This window comes from Vespula pensylvanica, chromosome 18 (assembly GCF_014466175.1).
Source record: "Vespula pensylvanica isolate Volc-1 chromosome 18, ASM1446617v1, whole genome shotgun sequence".
In the NCBI taxonomy this organism is placed as follows: domain Eukaryota; kingdom Metazoa; phylum Arthropoda; class Insecta; order Hymenoptera; family Vespidae; genus Vespula; species Vespula pensylvanica.
The window spans coordinates 1,761,639-1,782,015 of record NC_057702.1 but is presented as its reverse complement, the minus strand read 5'-3'; the positions used below and the strand labels follow the sequence as shown (position 1 = coordinate 1,782,015).

General features: G+C 29.4%; 3 protein-coding genes across 9 annotated transcripts; 1 reads left to right on the top strand and 2 right to left on the bottom strand.

Moving 5' to 3' along the window:
- The first annotated feature begins 268 nt into the window (after positions 1-268).
- On the top strand, positions 269-6,242 carry LOC122635641 (phosphoribosylformylglycinamidine synthase). Its single transcript, XM_043826078.1, has 19 exons — positions 269-942; positions 1,015-1,156; positions 1,264-1,414; positions 1,493-1,883; positions 1,966-2,078; positions 2,178-2,438; positions 2,501-2,574; positions 2,647-2,803; positions 2,904-3,238; positions 3,318-3,554; positions 3,637-3,762; positions 3,850-4,077; positions 4,168-4,366; positions 4,456-4,721; positions 4,789-5,005; positions 5,084-5,263; positions 5,338-5,499; positions 5,570-5,851; positions 5,948-6,242. The coding sequence occupies exons 1-19, from the start codon at positions 674-676 to the stop codon at positions 6,133-6,135; spliced, it is 3,978 nt and encodes a 1,325-aa protein (XP_043682013.1). The 5' UTR covers positions 269-673; the 3' UTR covers positions 6,136-6,242.
- LOC122635643 (alpha-N-acetylgalactosaminidase) lies at positions 5,300-12,904 on the bottom strand. 7 transcript variants are annotated; one of them, XM_043826084.1, is made up of 10 exons: positions 11,319-11,337; positions 11,157-11,249; positions 9,093-9,255; positions 8,515-8,689; positions 8,159-8,333; positions 7,920-8,014; positions 6,903-7,262; positions 6,658-6,822; positions 6,290-6,584; positions 5,300-6,043 (listed from the first exon to the last, which is right to left on the bottom strand). In XM_043826084.1, the coding sequence occupies exons 3-9, from the start codon at positions 9,251-9,253 to the stop codon at positions 6,396-6,398; spliced, it is 1,320 nt and encodes a 439-aa protein (XP_043682019.1). In that variant the 5' UTR covers positions 9,254-9,255; positions 11,157-11,249; positions 11,319-11,337; the 3' UTR covers positions 5,300-6,043; positions 6,290-6,395. The 7 variants fall into 7 exon arrangements, with proteins under 7 accessions (XP_043682019.1, XP_043682016.1, XP_043682015.1 ...); XM_043826081.1 differs by lacking the exons at positions 11,157-11,249; positions 11,319-11,337 and adding an exon at positions 12,824-12,904; XM_043826080.1 differs by lacking the exons at positions 11,157-11,249; positions 11,319-11,337 and adding an exon at positions 12,824-12,903 and having other exon boundaries at positions 9,093-9,264.
- A 752-nt stretch (positions 12,905-13,656) lies between these two features.
- On the bottom strand, positions 13,657-19,087 carry LOC122635642 (contactin). Its single transcript, XM_043826079.1, has 9 exons — positions 18,927-19,087; positions 18,783-18,850; positions 17,852-18,672; positions 17,382-17,760; positions 17,193-17,295; positions 16,640-17,112; positions 16,286-16,564; positions 15,726-16,175; positions 13,657-15,628 (listed from the first exon to the last, which is right to left on the bottom strand). Exons 3-9 carry the CDS (start codon positions 18,662-18,664, stop codon positions 14,442-14,444), a joined length of 3,684 nt encoding a protein of 1,227 aa, XP_043682014.1. The 5' UTR covers positions 18,665-18,672; positions 18,783-18,850; positions 18,927-19,087; the 3' UTR covers positions 13,657-14,441.
- Between the last annotated feature and the right edge of the window lie 1,290 nt (positions 19,088-20,377).

Here is a 20,377-nt window from a genome sequence, read left to right as displayed (position 1 = left end):
AATGATCTATTATATCGATTTTGATTAAGAAATTATTCAATGAAACCTGCAAAATAAAATATTAATTCTATAAAATAAGAAAATATAAATTACTATTTTTATAAATAACATGATCCTTAATACATAATTACTTTACACATGTTATATTTTCAATTATTTTCCAAGAATCTTCAAAGAACATCTAACCATGCGTCGCTGTTAAAAATTGTACCATGCTGCATTAAATTAGAAAAATGGTGAACTGCGCATGGCTTTTATTAAGTAGATTTAAATTTCAATTTTTCATTTATTGGAAAATAATTGTTTTTTATCATTATTTAAATAGTGCGATAACAATATTGATAAATATAATACAAAATAAATATGACGTTAATCGATGAAATAATATTGTAATGTGTGATATCAATGGCCTTGATGACCTCGTAATAGTTGCTTTGATAGGAAGATTACGAAAAAAAAGTAAAAAGTATTTTGCAAGAATCTTCAATGAATAATTAACGATATCGTAATGTAACTGAAGTTTTTTATCTAAACAACTTACTGGGGGATCTAATCAATGTATTTAGTTTACAATAAATTGCTAAAACAACAACGATTGCTAGTAGATCTTTTCCACGCGGTGGAAGAATAATATTCAGTGTTCTAATTTGATTTGTATTTGATTTTATATATAATGGCAATATTAAAATTTTATAAACTACCTGGATTAAAATCAGCACAACTGAAAACTAAATTAAGTGATATATGTAAAGTATCAAGTATAGTGAGTGATCTTAAAACTGAATTGTGCTATTATATTGAAATTAAAGAAGAATTAAATGAAAAAGAAATACAATTGTTACAATGGTTATTAGTTTCGCCTATAGAAACTGACACATTAAAAAACGTTAGTGTATTTGATCAAAATAATAGTACAATTACTGTTATTGAAATTGGTCCAAGGTAATTATTTCTTATTTTTATTATATAAAAAATAATAATTTTATGTTAACAAATAATAATACCTTATTCCAGATTGAATTTTTCTACTGCATTTTCAAGTAATGTAATATCCATATGCAAATCAATACACTTACATAAAGTAACAAGAGTAGAAATATCTACCAGATATTATATCGTACATAATGGTACATTAGATCAAATTACAGAATCTAAAGTATGTAAATATATTAGTTATTTTTGTCAATTTTAGTTAAGTAATAAAAAAAAAGAAAAAATATAATATGTATATTTACATAATGTAATGAATTTTCATTATTGTAGATTGTAGATGTTTTACATGACAAGATGACAGAATGTAGATATGTAAAACCTATAGAGACTTTTGACCATGGATTTAAACCTGAAAAATGGTTTGAAGTAGATATATTAAAATATGGTAGAAAAGCTTTAGAGGATGTAAGCTATAAATTAGGTATATGTCATTAATTATTTTAATTAAATAATAAATCAAAATAAAGAAATTGAAGAATATAATTCTCTCATGATACAGGTCTTGCCTTTGATAATTGGGATTTGGATTATTATACAAACTTGTTTTTGCATAAACTTAAACGTAATCCAACTAGTGTTGAATGTTTTGATTTGGCACAATCAAACAGCGAGCATAGCCGACATTGGTTTTTTAAAGGAAAGATGATCATTGATGGAGAAGAAAAAAATCAATCTTTACTTGATATGATAATCGATACACAAAATTATTCAAATCCAAACAATGTCATTAAATTCAGTGATAATAGCAGTGCTATTAAAGGCTATGAAATAAACTTGTTGAGACCGGCAAACCCATCAAAATGTAGTCATTTTAATGTAGAAAAAATTAAGCAAGATTTAATATTTACTGCAGAAACACATAATTTTCCAACTGGTGTTGCTCCATTCAGGTAATATTTAAGTCTTTTATTTATTGTGTATCTAGATATTGTATTCTTTATACTTTCCACAAGTAACAAATAAAATTTTCAGTGGTGCTACAACAGGAACAGGAGGACGTATAAGAGATATACAAGCTATTGGTAAAGGAGGCTATTATATTGCTGGAACTGCAGGATATAGTGTTGGAAATCTTCTTATTCCAGGTTTCCTATTTATTTAATAAATAAATGAATAAATAAATAGATATATATATATATATATATACATATCATAATTATATCTAATATATCTTTGTCTTAAAGATTATAGTTTACCTTGGGAAGACAAAGAATGGCTTTATCCTAGTAATATGGCATCACCATTACAAATTATAATTGAAGCAAGTAATGGAGCATCTGATTATGGAAATAAATTTGGAGAACCAATTATATCTGGTTTTGTACGTTCTTTTGGGTTGCTAGATCATGAAAATATTAGAAGAGAATGGATAAAACCTATAATGTTTACTGGAGGTGTAGGTACAGTGGATGCAAATATGACAAAGAAAGAATTACCAGAAAAAGGTAAGCAATCAATATGGAAATACAATACATTATATGTTACATTAAAAATATTTTTTTTATAGATATGGAAATTGTAAAAATTGGAGGACCTGTTTATAGAATTGGTGTTGGTGGTGGTGCAGCAAGCTCTGTTGAAGTATGTTTTTTACAAATAATTATTTTTGTATAATACTGCCTTTTATATTATTACATGTTCAATAATTTATAGGTACAAGGTGATAATGAATCAGATTTAGACTTTGGAGCAGTGCAAAGAGGTGATCCTGAAATGGAACAAAAATTAAATAGAGTAATTCGTGCATGTGGAGAATTAGGTTCAAATAATCCAATTCTTAGCATTCATGATCAAGGTGCAGGAGGAAATGGTAAATAGTGTTAAATTTGTTCCATTCATTAAATAATGTCAATTTCATTATTATAATTTAATTTAATATATTATATTTAATATAATGAATTCATATTTAGGCAATGTATTAAAGGAATTAGTTGAACCTGCTGGAGCTGTAATATTTACAAAGAAATTTGAATTGGGTGATCCTAGTATTAGTACATTAGAATTATGGGGTGCTGAATATCAAGAAAATAATGCTATTCTCTGTAAATCAAAGGATGTTGAGTTGCTCAAGCAAATAGCGGGACGTGAAAAATGTCCCATTAATTTTATTGGAAAGATAATTGGAAATGGAAAAATTATCCTTTCTGAAGAGGATGATTTTGATTTATCAAAATATGAACAAAATAATATAAGATATCCAGTTGATTTAGAACTTGAGTTAGTACTTGGCAAGATGCCACAAAAGGTAAGAAACTATTTAAATAATTTACTATATCTACTAATATATAAAGAAATTTTAACAATTAAATATTTATTATCTATAGACATATAATCTTATAAGAAAACAGCTGCATTTATCACCAATCTATTTGTCCAATGATTTGACAGTGGATTCAATTCTTGATAGAGTTCTACGTTTGCCTGCAGTTGCTAGTAAACGTTATTTAGTTAATAAAGTTGATCGCTGTGTCACAGGATTAATTGCACAACAACAATGTGTTGGTCCATTACATACTCCTTTAGCTGATGTTGCTGTAACAGCTGTTTCAATGTATTCAACAGTAAGAGAATGCATTTTAATTAATCATTTCTATTTTTAGGAATGATTAGTTATTATAAAAATTTTCTTACATATTATTTCAGCATGGAATTGCAACATCGATCGGCGAACAACCAATAAAAGGCCTTGTGAATGCATCTGCTGGAGCACGTATGACAGTAGCAGAAGCTTTAAGTAATTTAGTATTTGCTGCAATTTCAGATATTCAGGTTTTTAATATTTATTAAACTTATATTATTCGTAGACGCAATATCAAATATATAATCTTACTAAATTTATAATCATCTTATTTTTAGGATGTTAAATGTAGCGGAAATTGGATGTGGGCTGCAAAATTACCAGGAGAAGGTGCAGCAATGTACGAAGCATGTACTGCTCTGTGCTCTGTTATGAAAGAGTTTGGTATAGCTATTGATGGTGGTAAAGATTCTCTTAGTATGGCTGCACGTGTAGAAAAAAATGTTGTTAAAGCACCAGGAACACTTGTTGTTTCTTGTTATGCACCATGTCCTGATATACGACAAGTGAGTAAATATTTTTTCTAATAATTTTAATGTTTTGTTTTATCTTGTGTTTTATTATATATTAATGTTTTAATGTTTTAATTTTATCAGGTAATAACACCTGACTTAAAAGCGCCTTCATCTGGAAAAGAAGGTCATCTAATCTACGTTGATTTATCAAATGGAAAAAGTCGTATTGGTGGGACAGCTTTAGCACAAGTTTACAAACAGCTTGGTAATGATACTCCAAATGTAGAAAATGCAATTCTAATTAAAAATGCATTTAATGCTACACAAAAATTGATAAAAGGTAGTGTCTTTTAAATATATATGTAATAAGTTCTATTTAAAAATAAATCTTTTTCTATTTTAATAAATATATAATATTATATTGTGCAGAGGGAAAAGTATTAGCAGGTCATGATATAAGTGATGGAGGACTGATCACTTGTATATTAGAAATGGCTTTTGCTGGAATGTCTGGATTAGATATTAATATTTCTCATAAATCTGGATCTCCTATAGATATTTTATTCTGTGAGGAAGTTGGATGGATTCTAGAAATAGAAGGAAATAATTATGAATATTTAATCAATGTATTTAATCAGTTTAATATTCCAATATATTTAATAGGAAAATCTGTTGGTTTGGGATTTCAATCGAAGGTAATTTCTATGTTCATTCTTGCAAATATTTATTATGCATCAAATTAAATGATTCTTTCTATTTTAGGTGACTTTTAAAGTAAATGAAAAGACTGTATTAGATACTACTATCCAACCATTAATGTATACATGGGAAGAAACAAGTTATCAATTAGAACGTAGACAAACTAATATTAGCTGTGCTCTAGAAGAATTTAATGGACTGAAAGAAAGGACTATTCCTGATTATAAGTTAACATTTAATCCTGATCATAAACTTCATTCAATTGAAAGATTATTAACCTGTAAGTGTAATGTAAATTAGTATATGAATTTTTTATGATATTACTATGTATATAATAACATGTAAAATTGTATTACAGCTAATATAAAAGTTGCTGTAATTCGCGAGGAAGGGATAAATGGAGACAGAGAAATGGCCGTGTCTTTGGAACAAGCAGGTTTTGAAGTCTGGGATGTAACAATGCAAGATTTATTAAATAATGATATTACACTTGATAGATTCAAAGGTGTTATTTTTCCTGGAGGATTTAGTTATGCAGGTAAAATATCATGTATTCAAATAAATAATAAAAATATTTATATGTATTCCTTTAATAATGAAAATTATTTACAGACGTTTTAGGCTCTGCAAAAGGATGGGCGGCGTGTTTGAAATTTCACCCACTATTAGAAAAACAGTTAGAAATATTTGTTAATTCCAAAGACACGTTCAGTTTAGGAGTGTGTAATGGCTGTCAATTAATGAGTTTGTTAGGATGGATTGGAAAAGACAATGGTAAATTTGTATGTTATATAGAAAAATATAAAATTTTGGCATGCAGAGATACTACGTATTATTTCTATAGGTTGTAAAGAAGAACCAGATATTTTCTTAGATCATAATATATCAGAAAGATTTGAATGTCGATGGAGTAATGTTAGAATTGAAAAATCACCGTCTATCATGCTGCAAGGAATGGAGGGTAGTGTATTTGGTGTATGGATTGCACATGGTGAAGGAAGATTTACATTTCGCAACAGTGAATTATTGTATACACTGAAAAAATTAAACTGTCTTGCGATTAAATATACCGATGATTATGGTAATCCCACTGATAAATATCCATTCAATCCCAATGGTAGCATAGGTGAGTTGATAAATATGTGTGTAAGTTTTATAAAATAATAATATATATAAACTTATCTATATATAAAATTATAAAAGAACAAATCATTTTCATTAGAGGGTATAGCTGCTATATGTTCAACTGACGGTCGACACTTGGCTATGATGCCACATCCAGAAAGGTGTACACAAATGTGGCAATGGCCTTGGAAACCTGTAGAATGGAGATATGAAAGGTCGCCTTGGCAACGTATTTTTGATAATGCTTACGCGTGGTGCATATCATCAAAAAAAATGAATATGTAAATATGTTAGAAAATGTTACATATATACGATGTTATTGGTGAATTTTGAATATTTGTAAGAAAAAATTCACCATATATTATATATCATAGAATATAAAATCTAATTTCTTTTATAAAGTTAATATTTTTTTTTCTAATATTTTTAATAAACTTACGACTTATATAAAACTTTTTACTTCTTATTTTCGGAAATATATTATAGCATGATCAAATATTTATAGTAAAAAGAAACCAAAAAGAAATGTAATATTGAACATCTCATTATTCATATGGATTTTGCCTAACTTTAAAAACTTGATTTAAAGGCTCATAAGATGTATAATGACTTGAGGTATAGATGTCTTCAAGTTGTAAATCACATCGTAGAATAACTACCCCAGATGGATTTACTTTAACTTTTATCTTTGTATGTGGCAATAAGACACCATAGTTCACATCTTCGTATAAATCCTACAAATATTTTCATTATAAATATTTTGCTTATATACTAAGTAAATGATGAATTTTAATATTAATAACATACTTCTACTTTGTATCCTCCAGGATATTGTAAACCAAGTTCTTTTAATGTAACTGAAACGTCCGAAGGTGTACCATCTGTTCTTCTATTCAAGAACGCAATTGCGTAAGAATAATATGATTGATGTATTGGCGTTATTGGTCGTGCCCATATTTCAATACCTTTATGCTACAAAAAAAGAAGTTTTATCGTATTCTCGAATGTGTTCATATATATATAATTTCAACGTGTATAATGAGATTACTAACTTTATATATACGACGACCTTGTATACCAAGTGGATCTTGATCCACAGCAATTATTTTTTTGTTTTGTAAAATAGCTTTATATTCTGGTCTGATTGTTCGAAGATCAACAGACATTAACAAAGGTGCAGCTAAAATAGCCCATAGAGCCATTTGCGTTTTACTTTGTTCATAACTTAAACCAAAGTTACCAATAATTAACATATCAGGATCATTCCAGTGTCCAGGTCCAGCATTTGGTACAATAGAATCCTGATTATTTCCATAATAATCAATAATACTTTCTAAACTGTTCCAAGAATCTTGTATGTCATCAAAATTTCTCCAGAGATTGCAATGTTCTATTATTGCAGTAAAGTTTGGCTAAAAATTGAATACATGTACTGCATGGTATAGTTACAATTATATGTTACGAATATAATTAACTATGAATGTGACTAGACAATTAAATGAATGAAAGTGTGGTAAGATTTTACTAATCACTTGTACTTTTACTGTCAACTGAGAAGAAAAGTATGGTCGTTATTATACTCTTATTATACTCGCGAGTAATTTTTTTCATTTCGTGCAACTGAATAATATACGTGTCAGTGTACACCTCCCGTTTCCTAAGTATACTCTCCATATGGAGGTACCCATAATATGTGTGATACTCTCCCCACTCCATCACTCTCACTCGCTGCCGATCTCGTGTTTATCAATCCGTAGCGTCTCTTCGCGTAGTAAAGATTACGGTGATCACAGGTAGAGAGAGGATTAGAGTGGGGCACACTCGTAACAGAGAACTAACAATGTAGTATGCCATTGTATAGACAGAGCTAGTCTTATGCTTGTTATAAAAAAAAATGAAGAAGTAGAAAAATTTGCAGCACTCTTATTGAGATGAGAGAAACTTTAGAGAGGATATTTGAGAAATTGAAAAAATTATAAAAATAATTAAATAATGCTCTACAAAAATAAAATTAAAAAATCATATTATTAGAGAATCGATTAGAAAATTTAGATTTTTATAATACTAACCTGCATACCAGCATAAATTTGATAAACAGGCCAACTGCATGAATATATCATAGGTCTGCCTGTTTGATTTAGATAGAATCCAAATTCTGGATATCCTAAAATATTAAGTGATGTGGTCATTTTATATTCACAGTAATAATGAAAATTATATATATATAAATTATTTAAAAATATTCATATTAATTAATAAAAATATTCATTACTAATATAATATAAATAATGCCTTAATATAAACATACCTCTATCCATTTCTGATGGATGTGCATAACACCCATCAAGTTTTACATAATCTACATCCCAAGATGCAAAGGTCAATGCATCAGTTTCTAGATATCCAATTACTCCAGGATAACCAGCACATGTGTAATTGCCAAAATCTTCGTAAATTCCAAATTTAAGTCCTTTTGAATGTATCTACACAATTATGCAAAATAAATAAATATAAATAATAATAATATTAGAGTAATACTTCACTTTAAAAAGCACAAAACTTTATATAGTTATAAAGAGTTAGCAATTTTGATCTAAAAATTCTTCAACATTACAAGTTTCTAACATATATAATATAATATTTTAAAAGATTATGTTAACTTACATAATCAGCTAAATTTTTCATGCCATATGGGAAACGTTTCCTATCTGGGACCAATTGACCATTATAATTTCTGTCTTTCTCTAACCAACAATCATCTATATTAATATATTCATATCCTACTGCTGCATAACCATCTGCTACAACAATGTCTGCCATTGTTCGAAATAGTTGATCACTGCAATATAAAATATATAATGTTGCTAGGGAATAAACGAACTTTATCAAGATATATGTATATTTGTATATATGCGTATCAGAAAAAAACAAAAATACGTAAACAAGTAGTTATAATATTAAATATATGCATATTATTTAACTCTAAAAGATCTTGAATGAATTTATTTATTATTATAAACCTTTATATAAAAAATAATAAATATATAAATATTTATTATAATCAAATATATTAATATATTGTTTATCAAGCATATCTTCTTGATTTTCCATATTCATAATGAAATTAAAGTCAACTAAAATAAAAGCAAAAAAGATGTATAATAAAATCTCAAAGATGGACATCTCGATGTAACGTAGTCTATTCTAGTTTGACAGAAAAAGAAAGTAAAAGTATACATTACCTTATACAATTGTCAGGATCGTTTTTGCAGTCAGTATTACATCTAAATCTTTCCCAGGCTAACCACCCCATGGGTGGTGTCTTAGCTAATCCATTTTCCAAAGCTATTACCACTTGACTTGCCGACACAAGAAAGCACCATATCCACACTGTTAGCACCATTTCTGCAAAAACTATGTGTGCTTTAATACTTTTTTCTCTTAATTCAATCGAACGAATAAACTTTATTGAAAGATACGACAACGCGATTTCGATTGCATAATTTGGAAAAAAGGAGAAAAGAAAAATATATATGTATATATGTATATATATATATTTTTTTTTCAAAAAAACACAGCGTTATAGACACGATGGGATCTCGTCATTAGGACGAAGACAAAATCTCCATAGACATCCTATGCTGCTCCTGGCACACTGATCTGATATAAGACCTCCAAGCCAAGAGCACTTTCACCCAATGCCCCATTTCATTTTTATACACAACCACCGCCGTTTAAAGTCGTGTACATTGGTCTCTAATATACATGCACATACACAACTATCACTTTTGATAGTAGTGAGATTCATCGCCGGCATATTTGCACATACTGTTTTTTTTCCCCCCTTCATCGTACGAGGAAAGAGAATTGCACGGTGCTTTTTTCTTTTTTCTTTACAAATTCTTTCTTATTTTCAATCGTACATGTTTTCTCTCTTTCTTTCGACTTTGCTTTTGCAGGTTATACAACATACTCGCATCAAAGGACAAGAATTTGTGCGTGCGCCTGCGTGCAAAACAATCGTAATCTTTCTTAATTAATATAAATGAAACTATTTTAAACATGATTAAAAGATGTAAAAAAAAAAAAATAATAGGAGAAAGTGATAATTACATATAAAATGAATTTCAAAATTTAATGATTTACAAATGATCGTCTAATCGTCAATGGCCAATGAATTATATTAAAATAAAAGAACTTATGTTGGTATTTTATTTTCTAATGAAATTTTTGCTCGTATCAGAAAAAAAAAAAAACGAATAAATCTACATAAAATCTTCGTCTCTTCTAAAGCTTTCCAATCACTAGTTAAGAAGCCAGGGGCGTGTTCTATGATTATGTTTCCATGTATTCTATGCTGTACTCTCACGAGCTAATTTTATTTGTGTGAATATGTACACGTACAGGTAATTTATATATATATATATATATATATATATATATATGTATGTATGTATGTATGAGATTAAATAAGTGAGTGTTGAAGTCAGCGATTTGTGTTAACTATAAACGATCTCTAGCGTGTAATGTAACGAGTGGGTGGTTTTAACGTGTGAGAGGAAGATAGAAAAGAATTTAATAAACACAATGACGACAGAATATGAATGGCATTGGATATTACTAAAGACGAGAAATATATACATATTCATACCTATTCATATGTTTTAATGGTGAACCGTGAGAAAGTTAAGAAAATCCAAAGCCCGGAAATCAAAGTATTATATCCAAGCAAAGGATATATATATATATATATATATATATATATATATATATATATACACAACCAACGGATCTTTATGTCTTGCGAAATCAGAATGGCAATCGAAAAGCAAAGGTATCAGACAAAGGAAATGTCATAGCAACGAAATACGATGATGTATTGGACGTTACTAAAGCGCGCCATATTTGCCAATTCAATTTATTATACAATTCAAAAATTTTTACTCTTTCTTTTTTTCGGAAAAATTATTCTAATCAAAATTAATATTATCACGAAAATAAAAAAATAATTATTGATTAATTTGTATCTGACTGTAGATATTCAATATCCTAAAATGATCTTTTCATCAAAATAATATGAAATTTGAAAATCCACCAGAAGCGCGCCATATTCGAATATTTAATACATAAAGCAATTCAAAAACTTTTACATCTTTTTTTTCTTTTTTTTTTTTTTTTTTGAAGAAATTATTTTAATAAAATTTGATATTATTATAACAAAAAAGAAATTTGTCTAATTTTTATATAATTGTGGATATCAAATATCCAATAAAAAAGAATTTCGACTTAAAAAGATCAATACAAACCCCAAAATTCCACTGATCAACGCTAAGCACGTCTTTCGATATAAAATAACGCGCGAGTTTGAAATACTTCTAACAATGTTTTTTTTGTCTTATCTAGAAAGAGATCACATAGAGATATAGACTATATCTTACATTCACACGAATACAAAAATGAAGGCATACCTTGTGACACGAAGTAAAACAGACTATTGCGTTACCGTTGACACATTCGTTCAAGTAATTTATACGTATGTCATTTATCTTAATAGTAATCGACTGATCATTATAACTGATAAAAAATAATGTTATCAATAATTCAATTCTAATCAATCGATCTACACAAATCATTGTAATCGATAATAATCATAATGCGATTAATCTTACAAGATTACATATTATTTGCTATCAAGAGGATACTTTATACTTTTTACTTATAATATTGAAAAAAGAAATAAACTATTATGTGATAATGAATAATTATATAAAATTCAGCAACGTAATAAGCGCGTAAAATTGCATTAATCCAACGTATAGATATTTCTAACGATCTTATAATACTTACAGTTAGCTAATGACTCCTTTTAACTCAAATAGAACTACAAATGTTACTCTTAGCCTCGACAAACAGTACACGTTTATTGTTAGTCGTGTATTTACAGCTGTAAATTCCGTCACTCCTAATGGATATACGTAAACATAAATATTAGTAACGTTTTTACGAGCATTTGTGAGTGAAGGTAATAACTGGTTGATCACTTCCTAGATGTATATAATACATCAACTCTCTCAATAAGTCATTATTTTTATTTATATATCTATTTTAAGATGTGTTTCAATTTAATATAGAAATTTGTCTATCGTTATTTTATAACCTTTTTTAATGTTATCTTCAATGACGAGTAGGATATATTCATTTGATTACATCGATAGATATGTAAACGTTGTTAAAAGTTCGAGTATATAAACTTGGACTTTGAGTTTATTTATTTATTTATTTTTTTTTAGAGGCTTTGTTATTTCATTATAATTTTTTTTTATCTTATCGTTTTTTTTTAACGTATGAATTATTTTAAGAAAATTATGTATACTTATTCGTCTTCCTTCGCGTCGACAATTTTCTCGCTGTCTACTTTTCTTTTTTTCTTTTTTAAAAATAAAAAAAAAAAATGTATATCAAGGTTAATGAACGTAATACTGTCCAAGTGTATATAGAACAAGGATAACATACCATGATATTATGTGTATTATTGTGATCACTTCGGTTAACCTCATTCTTCGTGAGTTCGTTGTTTTATTGACCTTGTTTTTTAATCTTTTTTTATTTTATTTTATTATCATCGTCATGATATTACGCAGATATTTGACACATGAAAAAAAAAAAAAAACTTTATATCTTTGTAGATTTGACATAAGTGCGTGAATATATATCAATGATAATATTTATTGCAGTCGATTATCTCGATTAAAACAGATTTGATTTCTGTGTTAGGCGTAATTTAATTAACGCTTTTTTTATATTGATAGTAATATGTAATATTGATTGCGTTTATCGTGCCATCATTATATCTTGTAATATTTTCATGCTCCAAAAAAATAAAAACAAAAACGCAGATTTTTAACAAAATTATCCACAATATTCGTCTTTATATTCTATGTCAAATTTGTATTGAATAAGTTCTATGTCTTACCTTTATTAACAGATACAAGTTCATCGGTGATATATTACTAACTAATCTCTTCATCTTAGTTTCTTTTATATATAAGTTCGTTTAAGTACTTGTATACTTTGAACAAATTATTAGATAATCTTTTGTATTATCAATTGATTACACAAGTTCATCAACCTATCCTATTATCTAAAAATATTGATAGAGAATGATTTCAGAATTTTATTTAAGAAAGATAAGTGTCCCATATTAAAGCTTGGTACTCTTCAATGTACCACGCATTAAATATATTGCTAATAAAAAGAAATAAATAAATAAATAAATAAAAAGAAATAAAAAATAAAAAAGAGAAAGAATGCATTATTAAAAAATATTGATTATATATTTATAAGAAATTCTTATGGTATAGAACATAAATCTTTTAATTCTATGTATATTCAAGCAACGATATGCGACAAATAATGTTTGTTAAAGTAACATAATCCATTAAAAATTATTCACACATTTCGTTACTTGCATTCATATGGACGGAAATGAAGTTTGCTGCCTTTTTTTCTCTTTTATATAGCGTTACAAAGTAATATTAAGTAAGAAAAATTATATATGATTCTTATAAAAAATAGAGGCTCGGGTGCATTGTTAACGTTTTATAATATATATAATAAATTTATAAGTTATATTAAATTAAATTGCTTTGATTATTGAATAAAAATCCGAATTTATATGAAATGCACATTACTTATGATATAAACATATCTTCTTTTTATCTTCGTTAAAAATTATTTTACTTTTAGCACAAAGTTGCTAATTAAAAAGTAATATATAAAATTTAGTATATAATATCGATAGATTCTATATATATATATATATATATATATACTTTTTATCTTGCTTTTTTTTTTTTATAAATGTAACAGTATAGTCACAAAAAATGACGACTACTGTTAACTCGATTGTTAATAATCTACTATTTACAAAGGTATATGTACTATTGCTCTCTAGTGATATAAGAACACTTCGGTTAATTAAAGTTAGATATATAAAATCTTATTAATAACAATAAGATAAGATATATAAAAAGCATTACAGAGTTTTCCATGGTCACATGCGATCTCAGTAATAAGGCAGTAAGAAGTATCTAAAGGCACCTTAAGAATCTTTTATAAATACGAATTGTTTTTTTAACATATAGTTAAAATATATAGCTAATATAGAATAGATTAAAGATAAGAGAGATAATGATCTATTGTCAATCTCTAGAAAATATGTAAACATCTGTAACGTTTTCTATATACCTTCTTTATCTCTAACGTTCGATTAATATCGATATAAAAATGTACTTCTCATTTTGCGATAAATATCTTCTCAAGATCTTTTATGATAAACTTCATAATCGTACTTCGCCTCACGGCTTCTTCTAAGCTAAATTTAATCTGCGTTTTGATAAATACTTTTCTTTAGAGCTTCCTAATAAACATTATATAGGCTCATGCTTCCTCTTTTCTTAAATATTTTTATAAGCTACATCAAAGAATTAGCATTTTTGTATGAATACTTTTTAAGATCTTTTTAATAAACTTTATAGTCGTACTTCGATCTATGACTTTTGATAAATCTAAATTGAAATCTTCAATTACATTTAAACGTAATTGAAGGCTCTTAAAAGTAATAATAAGCATATACCTAAACTAGCATCTAGGATTTTATTTCCCGCGCTGCTTCTAAAAGCAGCAGCATCACCCATTTGGAATGTATGCGCAGGACTGGACATATGTCCATCACCTCCATTACTAAATGCGAGTACTCTCAAATGATAAGCTTTGCCAGGGCTCAAATTTGTGATATCGGCTTCAAGTTCAGAACCTCCAGGGATAATGGTATCGTTTGCAGTACTCATGTCTTGATCTACCTCCCATACACGTATTTTATAGCCTATTAATGGTTCTTCTTCTAAGCTTGGTTGGACGTAGCGCCACACAACCCTAACCGTTGATGGATTCACTCCATACACGTGGACCGAAGACGGTGGTTTCTGTGGAGCTTTACGATAAGTTCTCTCTAAGTAGCGTTCACTCTCAGGCCCTTCTCCGGCAGAATTATAGGCCATAACTTTAACGTAATAGTAAGTATCAGGTTGTAATCCCACAACGAGTGACCACGGTCTCGTGGTACGAGACAGGTAATATACGGCATCCTCTTCTTTATTACTTTCCTTCCAGTACTTTATTCTATGACCGATTAATTTCCCTCGAACTTTTTCACGAGTTTGTTCAATAGGTGCCCAACTGACGTTCAAACTTGTACTGTTGAAACCATGAGCAACGACTTGCTGCGGTGCCACTTGTGGCATATCTTCGGCACTAAAGATCGTATATATATCGGAAACCGGTCCAGAACCAATTGCATTTAACGATTGAACTTTTACTTCGTACTCGGTATAATAATATTCGTGCTGGATTTGTACAACGCATATACCAACGTTACCATATTCACGTAATAGTAGAGATTGAAATTCAGTTTCGTGACCTTTACGACGCCAGAAAACTCTGTAATGAACGCCAGGACCATTTTGATCGGACGGAGATAATGGGGTCCATGTCATTGTAAGATCACCTATTTTTCCACCTCCTCCACCGATGTTACTCGGTGGTTTGGTAGGTTTATTCGACGGTGTACTATATTGAGGGGATGGCATCGATGGTAGTCCATAACCGAGTTCATTGAAAGCTGCTATACGAAATTCGTAAGTCGTGTAAGGATTTAATACATTTTCGATGAATGCTTCTTTACGACCATTGTATCTATCAACCTCGACAGCTGTTATATCTGTGAAAGAAGACACATGGAATGGATTTTAGGAAGTCCAAATATCAGTTACGTACAATAACATAAGCTGATGAATTTATCGACAAATTACACATACTTTCTACAAGATTAAACCATGTCTGATTCCAATTTGTTCTTGCACTAATAGTATACATCAATATAGATCTACCATTGAGCGCACCATCGGTCCAACGTAACGTTGCCGATGTTCTAACTATATTGACAACTTGAACACCTCCTGGTGGACCTGGTGGTCCCTCCACAATTACTATAGTTTTACTCGAAATTCGACTCACTGCACTTTTAACTATGCATTCGTATTCTCCAGCTTCGCCGAGAGTCGAATTAATGATACTTAATGTTCCCCCATTAATGTTTAACCTTGGATTGTTGATAGTATCTTTTTCTCTGATACGCATACCATTGTGCGTCCATATATATGCTACGTCTAACATTTCATCATTTTCCGCTAAACAGTATAATGTTTGATTCTGATTTACAGCAATGATAATACGCTGTGGTAAAGCTTCCACTAACCGTGGACCACCTGTAATATTTATAGAGAATCAGTATTTGTTTCACGAGATGATAAGATTATATGAAACATGTATATGTGTGGGCGCATATTAAATTTATAATCTTATCATTTCATCTCACGTAATACGATAAGTCTTCCTCGAGTTTCATCACTTCCATATTCATTCGTAGCCGTACAAACGTAAGTTCCTTCGTCGTCTCGTGAAACTGGTTTGATTACCAGACTTCCTTTCTCTAAAATTCTACGTCTACCACCAGCACCAATCACATTACCATCCTTTTTCCATACAAATTTCGGTCTGGGGGCAGCTTCAGGATTACAGATGATAGTAACATTACCTCCTTCTGCTGCATATGTCTCAGATTCCATAGGTCTTTTTTTAAAAGATGGTTTTAATGCTGCAAGATTATATATTAAATCGCAATGAATATATTATTGAATAATTGCAGAGATCGTTAAAAGAGATAATTTACATAAAACTCTTAGCTGAGCGGATGAATATTTTGTTTTCAGTTGATTTTTAGCACGACACTGATACATAGCTTGGTCTGTTTCTGGATCTAATCGTGTTATTTTTAAAACATTATCTTGAATGAGATAACGATCTCTATCTTCTGGTGGAAGCGTTTCCATATCTAATAACTCTCCATTTCTAAACCAATTATATGTTACATCTGGAATACCAAAAGCTTCACAAGTCCATGTTAACTCTCCTCTATTATCCATGTGTTTGTCTGTTAATGGTATAGTAAAATTGGGAGCAGCTTGGATAGACAATCTTACTGAATTTTCAATAGAGTGCCTATCATTATGTGCTCTACAAACATATTCTCCTTGATCTTCCACATGTACGTATGGTATTATCAATACACGATTGTAACTTGTTGTGTATACACCTCTTGGTAAAGGAGCACCTCTTCTAGTCCAGTTATATGAAGGAATTGGACTAAAATATAGTTTTCTTTTAGTACAATAAACTAACTTTCTTTTAGTACAATAAATCGTTTGTTTACTAAATATACATACTATCCAAACGCTATACATTCTAATCTGACTTCTTCACCAGCTACAGGTGCTTCTGGGAATGCCTTTGGAAAGTTATTAGGAAATTTTAGTTGTTGAAATGATGCTAAAAATACAAACAAATAAAATCAAAGAAATTAATTTTTTAGCAGACTTATAAAACTGAGTAAATCAATTGAGAATAATAATTACAATGTGGATCGACTCTCAATGGGAAAAATGGTCCATTACGTCCTGTATTAGATGCTTCACTTTGGACATTACATGAATAATTGCCTCTATCGATTGTTTCTAATGCAGAGAAGTAAAGAGCACCATCATACGATACAAATACTCGTTTATCTTCTTCCACAAAATTTGGAAAATATTCACGTGCCCAATTATATTTTACACCAGGAAAATGTTGAGGTGGGTCACAATAAATTGCTTTGCCCCAATTCTGGTCTCCTCGTTCTTCAGAACGTTTTAAATTAAATTCCAAAATATATCCAAAAGAAAGCTCAACGCTTTCTGATATAATAGTGCCAAACATATTTGTTGCTTTGCAATGATAAGTACCTCGATCTTCTGTCTGTCCAAAGAATTCAATTATTACATGAATAAATCTACAGAGCTTTCCTCGTTAACAAATAGGAATTTATATAAAGATAAAAATATCTCACTTGTTCTGGGTCATAAATAATAAGTGTACCACCACTTATAGTATATCTAGTGTTTAACAATGGATCTATCTTTGTTGCCATTAATCTATCACTTTCATATTCTTCCTTAAACCATTCATAAGTCGGTGTTGGGTAACCACCAGCAAAACAACTCAAAGAAATTTCATTAGTTGTTTTTCTATTTGACACATCAAATACTTTACTGGCAGGTTGCTTGATAAAATATGGTCCTCTTGGTACTTTCAAAGGATCAATAACATGAACGCCATATTCATATGTACGATCATCCTCAACTAAATTATGCAAATTAGAAATAGGTGCCTCACAAATATACAATAATTTATCTATGCCTGTAACCTTTTCCAAGCCCCAACGTTGTAAATTATTGTGATAAGAATACGCCAAGTAATCTCTTCCAAAAATATTATCAGAGGGTTCAGGTAAAAATGCATTATCCATATTTACTAACTGTGTATTGTCTGCTTCATTTATCCAAGTTCCGCCTTGATACTTAATACCGGTATACCATTGACGGTGCTGAGGATCTTGCCATAACAATTGATATAATATAAATCCATGTTCTTCCAAAGAATTAATCGCTACTAGATCACTCTGATAAGCTTGACAATTTCTTCTGGCATCTTCTCGTGCTTTTATTGGACTTTTAATAAAGCGATAACAAGATTCTTGAAATGTAACCCAATTCTGAGGGCATTTATATCGTTCTTCCTCATAAAATACATTTTGCGTTAATACAATATTCGTAGTTCCAAAAAAGCACAAAAGAACTAACCACATAGGATGCATTCTCATTTTATAGCCTAACAAAAACATGCAATGTCAACCTTTGATTTCAGATATAAATATTTTATAAAAATAAACATAAATGTATACGATAATTCTGTAATGATGAAATAAATAAATTTATAACCTGACGTGATGGAAATGACAGGAATTCAATGTTCAGCATCGGCAAAGCCAGGGTGTGGCACAAGATGACTGTAATCAAGAAAATGCAAGTAACCTATTCTATCCAATATTGTTCTTACTCACTGAAATAATTTGAAGAACTTACGATTATCCTCGCTACTTATACACCACCGTCCTTTTATCCTTAATAACTTACATTTCTCATGAGCATTTCTATTGCACGTGAATCACGCAATTTATACGATGCGACATAACACAACACAATGGCCATACGGCGCGGCGTCCCGCTCAATGAACGTAGTTAGATCGAAAAAGTATCGAAATCTCAACTATCGATATTCGACTCTCGATACTTACAATTTCGAATTGTGAACTTACGAAATACTTTCTTTTACCTTTCAAACTATTCAAATATAACTTAATTAATGCTTTATTTTTTATTATTACGATCATATTTAATAATAAATTATGTCACATTTCGATATATCGATACAATGTACATACTACAATTATAAATATACGAGGTATCGATTTTTAATATTCCAGAAGCAATTATATCGATTAAAACGAAGTTAAAAAGGCGCTATTTTTCAAATTTTCAAATCTATACATTTCGCGGGATTTATAATATAAACTAATAATTTATTTTTCAGCAAGTATCGATTTTTAATATTTAAGAAGTAACTATATCGATTAAAACGAATCTAAAATGGCACTGTTTTGGACAATTTACAAATCACATATATTTCGTTTATAATAAAAAAAGAATTTATTTCATAAAAACGTTTGCAATCAAACAGTAATATTTGTTTTTTAAATAGAATTATTCAGAGATATAAAACAAAAAATATTATAATGCTTTTCGCACAATTATTTTTTCAATAAATGAAAGATAAACTATTCTCTTTTTTGACCACGTAAACTGTGCATTTAGATTTCTATCTGAAATGAAGGCGGTGATCTCTAATGATAGACCGTTCGCGATTACCTCTGACGTTTATTGCATAGAGCACTATCTACGTGCACAATCAAAGTAGACATTAGTCTTACAAAATAAATTCTTGAGATTGTGTTTGGAATAGAAAAAAAAGGTAGGAAAAAGAAACAGAAGAAGAAATAAAACGTGGTAATTTAAAAAAATCTAATAGAGATAATGAATATAAAAGAAAAGAACGAGAGAGAGAGAGAGAGAGAGAGAGAGAGAGAGAGAGAGAGAGAGAGAGAAAGAGAGATCCTCACAAGTAAAGATTCTTTTAAATAAATTTACCTACTTTTTTTGTTAAAAAGACATGAAAATTTCAAATCTGATTTTTAAAAAATGTGCGACGACGCAGCTGTCGCACATATTATAAATAAGAAAGGAGTGTTCGTTGGTGTGGTCGTTAAGTTTAAGGAAGAGGACAGCCAGCTTGGTGTGAGTTAGAAAATACGTAAGAAGAAAAAAGAAAAAGAAAAACCGATAGGATAATATTCGAATAAATCTAGTGGAATAAAGCGACGTAATTTGGAAGTAGGAAAGGAAAGGACAGGAATAGGAATAGGAATAAAAATAAGAATAAGAATAAGAATAAGAATAAGAATAAGAATAAGAATAAG